At 55.9% G+C, this 6,382-nt stretch overlaps 1 protein-coding gene across 4 annotated transcripts in view; it reads left to right on the forward strand.

Moving 5' to 3' along the window:
• The window catches only part of LOC118880750 (transient receptor potential cation channel subfamily C member 4 associated protein), a 76,262-nt gene extending 69,947 nt beyond the window's left edge, over window positions 1-6,315 (forward strand). For 2 of the 4 annotated variants that reach the window (XM_036824633.1, XM_036824635.1), the window contains exons 13-19: window positions 57-140; window positions 1,213-1,303; window positions 2,389-2,529; window positions 3,058-3,224; window positions 3,846-3,958; window positions 4,969-5,175; window positions 5,380-6,315. In XM_036824633.1, coding sequence (XP_036680528.1) covers window positions 57-140; window positions 1,213-1,303; window positions 2,389-2,529; window positions 3,058-3,224; window positions 3,846-3,958; window positions 4,969-5,175; window positions 5,380-5,753 — 1,177 coding nt within the window. In that variant the 3' untranslated portion in view covers window positions 5,754-6,315. The remainder of the gene's footprint in view (window positions 1-56; window positions 141-1,212; window positions 1,304-2,388; window positions 2,530-3,057; window positions 3,225-3,845; window positions 3,959-4,968; window positions 5,176-5,379) is intronic. The other 2 variants (XM_036824636.1, XM_036824637.1) reach the window with 2 other exon arrangements.
• The last annotated feature ends 67 nt before the right edge of the window (window positions 6,316-6,382 follow it).

A 6,382-nucleotide genomic window follows, 5' to 3' on the forward strand; every position in this document is an offset into this window, starting at 1 on the left:
GCCCCTGTCAGGCTCTCAGATCTGCCCCCAATATGTTCCTGTCTATTTTATTTCAGGAGTTTGGTGTGTGATGGGAAGAGGGGCTTATTAACTCGTCTGCTGCAGGTCATGAAGAAGGAGCCAGCTGAGTCATCTTTCAGGTAGATCTGGGACACGCATCTGCCACTCCTGAGGGCCCAGGAGCCAAGTGTTTCTTAAGCTGTTAGAATTACCTTCTTTAGTCACCAGCTTCTACCCCGGACATCTGGTTACTGTCCGGGAGAGGGAGTTTGCCGTCTCCCTTGTGTTGACTCAGTACGTACTCACTAGCTTCTGCGTGCCACCAGTGTGTTTCAAGAATTGACCAAGCATTCACCAAGCACCTGTTCTGTGCTGGTGCTGGACAGGTGGGGGAGAAATGGGAGCTACAGTCCCTGCCCACATGGAGTTCCCTGGGTTGTGAGAAACAAGCATGAAAAGAAACCTGCGTGGGGGATGCAGCGTGGAAAGGCTCGGAGCCAGGACCTGTCCCAGGAGCGGTGGGAGCAAAGGAAAGGCTGGTGGGGCGGGTGCGGACAGGGAGGGCACCTCAGTTCCTTAGACTCATCTAAGTTGAGTCTTAAAGGCTGCAGACAGCAGTAGCAGGTGAGGGAGGCATTCCATCAGAGTGGGTGTGAGCTGTCAGTAGGCTCCAGCCCCAAGGGTCCCCTGTCAACTCAGCCTGCTTTGTCCTGACGTCCTCTTACGGATCCCAGCTCTGCCCTCCGGGGCCACTCAGTGAACATCAGCCACCTCTTCTCTAGGACAGCCCATCAGAAGTGAGCTCGGTGGTCTGTCCACACGTCTGTCAGGTTCCCTTATGCATTCCTGGCCCCTCACTTCCATGTCCTCCTGTTCCTCTGAAGGGGCAGAGGCTAGAGTGTGTTTTCACACGTGATTCACAGGGCCAGCCCTTTGATCCTAGATACTGCCTTCTCCAAGACACAGCTCCTTCCAGACGAACCACATGGAGGACTGTTCCCCCCTGAGCTGTCAGATCCCTGAGGATGGGGACCCTTGATGTGTCCCCAGTGCCTAGTGTGAGGCCCGATGCCTAGTAGATAGACGTTCAGTAAATGTCTGTTGGATAAATGAAAAGGCAGCAGACATCTCCCAGCCCCTTGGTGAATAGAACATGGGCCAGAAGAGGGCAGCCTTAGCCACCTGGGCCAGGGGTCAACATTTGGGTCGCAGGTTTTGGCAAGCCCGGGCTGTGGAGAGTTTCCTCCGAGGGACCACCTCCTATGCAGACCAGATGTTCCTGCTGAAGCGAGGCCTTCTGGAGGTAATGGCCCGGAGGAGCCAGGGTGTCGGGTGTCCCTCTCCCCAGCCCCATGCGTTGCTTTCCTGTCCTGAGACCTAGACAGCTGGCAGAGCAGACCAGATCTCTTTATTGTAAAATGCCAGTGCAGATCGCCCTGGTACTTCCCCTTAGCTGTCAACTGTGGGTTCCCCATGGGTGCCTAATGGGTGATTGAGGGATCTGGGGGTGGCCATGGAGGATTATAGGAGTCTGTAAAGTTGCTCAGCAAGGCCTTTTGACCCTGAGGATATTTTGCTGCTGACTGAAAGTTAATTTCCCTTTATTGAAAAATGGCCTCCAGAAAAAGCAAAATTTACGAAGGGAGGTAGGGCAAAATGTCCAAAGCTACAACTGGTTAAAAAAAAATAAAAAAGATACAAGTAAGAAACTGACCCATGCATTGTTATAAAAACCCATAAGGAAAAGAATTGATCCAAATTGGTATATACAACTTCAAGAAAATAAAAATGAAAAAGGAAACAGTTTAACTGTCATAGAAAACCTTCTCAAGGAGTTAATAAATTGCTTTATGTTCTTGATAAAAGTTCACTGACTTTAGTGTGAACTTCTTCTTTTATTAACATAAAGACAAACCATGGGGTCAAAATGTGTCTCGTGTTCTTAAACCCTGTGCTTCACTTGAATGGCTTCAGTGCTTGGGCAGTGGCCAGTGTTACCTCTGGAGACGGCCGCCTCCCTGCGAGCTGGAGAGCCTGGTCATCTTGCGGACAGTTTAGCTCAGACCTGGGCAAGCGAGAGAGGTTGTGGCTACATAGCCCAACCTCCCCCCACCCCCCACCCGCCTTCCTGGTGAGGTGTGTCAGGCCTGGCCCTGCCCTGGGAGCCACCAGCGTCCTCAGATGAGCATCTAGACAGGGGAGCAGGTTCCATCAACCTGGATGCTTGCTCGAAGCTAATGCCACGTGGTCTGAGCTATGTGCCAGGGCTGGGGGAGGCCGGCGGTGGGCAGCTTAGATGAGCGCAGCCTGGGGGCAGCAGCCACATGTGCCTGTTGGCCCCGGGATCAGCCGCCTTCCTGCCTTCACCCTGTCCTCTCCCACCCCCAGCACATCCTCTACTGCATTGTGGACAGTGAGTGCAAGTCGCGGGATGTGCTCCAAAGTTACTTTGACCTCCTGGGGGAGCTGATGAAGTTTAATGTTGATGCATTCAAGAGATTCAATAAATACATCAACACGGATGCAAAGGTAAGTCTAACCCAGGGTTCCATGGGGTTTGCCACATCATCCAGAAGCTATGTTGGAGCCCAGTCTTCAGGTGCTGGTTTTAAATTGGCGAGTCCTGGGGAGTCAGCGGGTAGTTGTCAACAAACATTCATTAGCCCTTGCTGTGTGCCGGGCACTGTGCTAGACCCTGGGTACACAGGGATGAAAGTCTCAGCTGCTTGTGGGCAGGTGGGCTTGGAAATGGGTCTGATGCAGCATGCTGGGTGCCATGATGAGCCCCAGAAGGGAAGGACTGGGCCCGGTGTGTTAGGCTCACAGGATGTGTGTGGCAGAAACCCAGCTCAGACAAGTTGAGGTAAAAATGACAGTAGACCCTTCAGTGCAGAAAACACTGGACATAGTGTCAGAAGATCTGAGTTGAGTTCTTTTGCTGGGACTGCTTATTAGGTGGTGAGGGCAGGGCACAGATTTGTCCGAGCTTCAGTCTTCCTGTTGGAAACAGCTGGGCCAGGGTACGGGGATGCCCCCTGCAGTGACTGCATGCCCTAGGCCTTGGCCGTCTCCAGCCGAGAGCCCACCACCCCGGTCAGCCCAGCCTCCGCTCCAGTTCCAGGTGTTCCTGAAGCAGATCAACAGCTCGCTGGTGGACTCCAACATGCTGGTGCGCTGCGTCACTCTGTCACTGGACCGATTCGAAAACCAGGTGGACATGAAAGGTAAGAAAAAGCCGTAATGCCAAGGTGAATCGGTCCAGTGTGGCTGCAATTGGTATCAAACGCCCAGCCTCTAGCAAGGAGACAGAAATGTCTGGAAGTAGCTGCACCAAACACCCACGTGGTTGGGGTCAAGGCGGTGGCTCTCAGGGTGAAATTTTCTTGGCTTTTACTTTTATCATCCATGCTTCCTCTGATGAGTATGTGTGACATTTTAATGGCAGGTGAAAAAAAAAAAAACACTGTTGCCAGCAAAATGCAAAAAACAACACCCTTCCTGTCCTGGCCTGGACTTGCCTGGGATGAGAGGCCCCCGGGTGGTGAAGCCTGGGGAGGGCCTCTGGGAGAGGCGGTTCCCAAACGTGACCGAAGGACAAGGTGGAAGCAAACTCCTGGCAGGGGCTCTAGTGAGAACGCAGGCTTTAGCCAGGGTGGCAGAGCAGCTGGAGATTTGTTCCTGCTGCAGCCAACCTTTTCTGTAGTTGTTTTGACAGTGGAGGCTCCCAGCTTCAGAGTCAGAGCCCAAGGGGGGCTTGACTAGAAGCCTGGGTGTCAGGCCCCTGGGCCTGAGCCGCAGACCAGCTTCCACACCTGCTGCTCACACCTCTGCCTCTCTGTCCCTAGTCGCAGAGGTCCTGTCCGAGTGCCGCCTGCTTGCCTACATATCCCAGGTGCCCACACAGATGTCCTTCCTCTTCCGCCTCATCAATATCATCCACGTGCAGACGCTGACCCAGGTGAGAGGCCCTGCAGACCTGCCACAGGGAAGGGGAGATTGGAAGCAGTTACCCTCCTCCCAGAGCCACCTTCACCCTAGAAGTGTTGGGTTGGCCAAAAAGTTCGTTTGGTTAATGAATACATTCAATAAAGTTCTTGGTGAAAATGAAAAATGTGTCTTTTTACTTAAAACTGAACAAACTTTCGGGCCAACCCAATACATCTCCTGAGACCCATCCCTTGGTTCCTGGGAAACCCTCCCAGCTATTCTGAGGACTTTTCTCCAATAAGGATCAGTGCCCCATTTTACAGAAGGGGCCTGGGGAGGGAGCAAGGCTCCAAGGTCACAGGTGGTTTGGGGCAGAGTCAGGATGGGCACTGAGCTCTGACTCCCAGTCCAGTGCTCTCCGAGCCCAGCCTCCTGTGCAGACTTTGGGGTTGGACCTGATGTTGACTCCCACCTCCTTCAACAGATAACTGTGCAGCTGACCCTTTTCCGAGCTTCACACCCCTCTTTTCTAAAATGGGGGTAATACTCAGAGGTTGTTCTTTCGTTCCTTCATCTAACGTTTACTGAGGCGAGGCCCTGGGCTGGGGATGCACAGTGAACGAAACAGTCCGAGACACTTCAGGAAGCTGCCCGTCTAGTGCTGAGTGAAGCGGAGTGAGGCACCTGCATCTGATGCGTGCACCCCGCCGCCCCAGGGATCGAAGCTCCTGGGAAGAAGCGATGCCTGAGCTGATTCTGGAGGAAGAGTGGACTCTATCCAGACTGATGATGCCGTTCCCACCGGGAACATCCCAGGGTGGGGGTGGGGGGTGGGGTGAGGGACCAGGAAGGCACTTGGGCCAGGATGCCGGCATCATTCCTCTCCCCAGTCCTCTTGTCAGCCTTCTGCAGGGGCAGCGCAGTGCGTGGCCCCTGGACTCTGCCAGGGACGCTGTCCTCCCTGCCCAGTGGCACCCCCGGTCCACTGGGGCCCCCGGGGCTGCCGGCACGTGCGTGACCTGGATGGCCTGGTGCTTGCAGGAGAATGTCAGCTGCCTGAACACCAGCCTGGTGATCCTGATGCTGGCCCGACGGAAAGAGCGGCTGCCCCTGTACCTGCGGCTGCTGCAGCGGATGGAGCACAGCAAGAAGTACCCTGGCTTCCTGCTCAACAACTTCCACAACCTGCTGCGCTTCTGGCAGCAGCATTACCTACACAAGGACAAGGACAGCACCTGCCTGGAGAACGTGAGTGCCCCGCCGCTGAGGGGTGGCAGGCGGGCTGCGGGCACGCAGACCTAGGGCCCCTCGGAGGGGCATCTGGGGTCCCTGGTCCCCGCCTGGACCCTGTGGCAGGCAGCTCTTTGTCCCCTTACCAAGGCCCTCCCCGCGGGGTGCTGGGCTTGACCCGAGTCCCCCAGGCGCCCGCCCAGCCCCTCTCTCTTTGCCCAGAGCTCCTGCATCAGCTTCTCATACTGGAAAGAGACCGTGTCCATCCTGTTGAACCCGGACCGCCAGTCACCCTCTGCCCTTGTCAGCTACATCGAGGAGCCCTACATGGACATAGACAGGGACTTCACCGAGGAGTGATCTTGGGCTGGGCCTCGGGAGGCTGCTGGGCCTGGGCCAGCATGGGTGAGCGTGGGTACGTGTGCCTCACGCCCTGCCCTGTCCCGTCCCCCCCGCCCCGACCTCCCTGCTGCTCTCCGCCTGCCCCAGGTCTTCAGGTACAGGCTTGGTGGGAGGGAGCGTCTAGAAGCCCTTGGCCCCTGGGTCTGAGGGCCCCGGGTCATTGGGGAGCCTCAGTTCCCTCAAGATCTCCATGACGAGGACAGGGACACTGTGCCCACCCTTCCTTCAGAACCCTGGGGTCCCGGCCCACCCAGAGGTAAGGGGACTTTTAAAAATAGCTCTGTCTGAGCTCCTGCCCGGTCTCTTGGCTGTCAGTCCTGGGGTGGGGAGGGAGATATGGGCACCCTCCCCCAATCTGTGAGCCAAGCTTGCCCTGGCCTTTGGACCCAGGCAAAGGCTTCTGAGCCCCTGGGCAGGGGTGGGGGACACCAGAGAACGCTACCTTCCCCCAAGCCTGCCCATCTGTCCCTCCCTTCCTCCGTCCCTCGTTTTCCTTTAGCTCCTCTGGTTCTGTTTGCTCATTGGCCGCTGTGTTCATGGTTTCCCCCAGAAGTGGGAGGGGCCTTCTCTTTCCATCCCTTGGAGCACAGGGAGGCTGCAGCCGGCCCCCCGCTCCAGGGCAGCGTCTCCTGCCTGAGCCCACACCCCGCGCAGGAGCCTGCCTGGGAGCATACCCTCGGCCCCTCCGTGTGTTGCCAATTTATTAACAACAAATAAACCCAATTAAATGGAGACTATTAAAGAATTTATTTTAAATGACTGATGTGGACCTGACTTTTGTCCATGAGACCATGTGCTCCCCTCCCCTCCTGAACCCCAAAGA

Source organism: Balaenoptera musculus, chromosome 15 (assembly GCF_009873245.2).
Source record: "Balaenoptera musculus isolate JJ_BM4_2016_0621 chromosome 15, mBalMus1.pri.v3, whole genome shotgun sequence".
Taxonomy (NCBI): domain Eukaryota; kingdom Metazoa; phylum Chordata; class Mammalia; order Artiodactyla; family Balaenopteridae; genus Balaenoptera; species Balaenoptera musculus.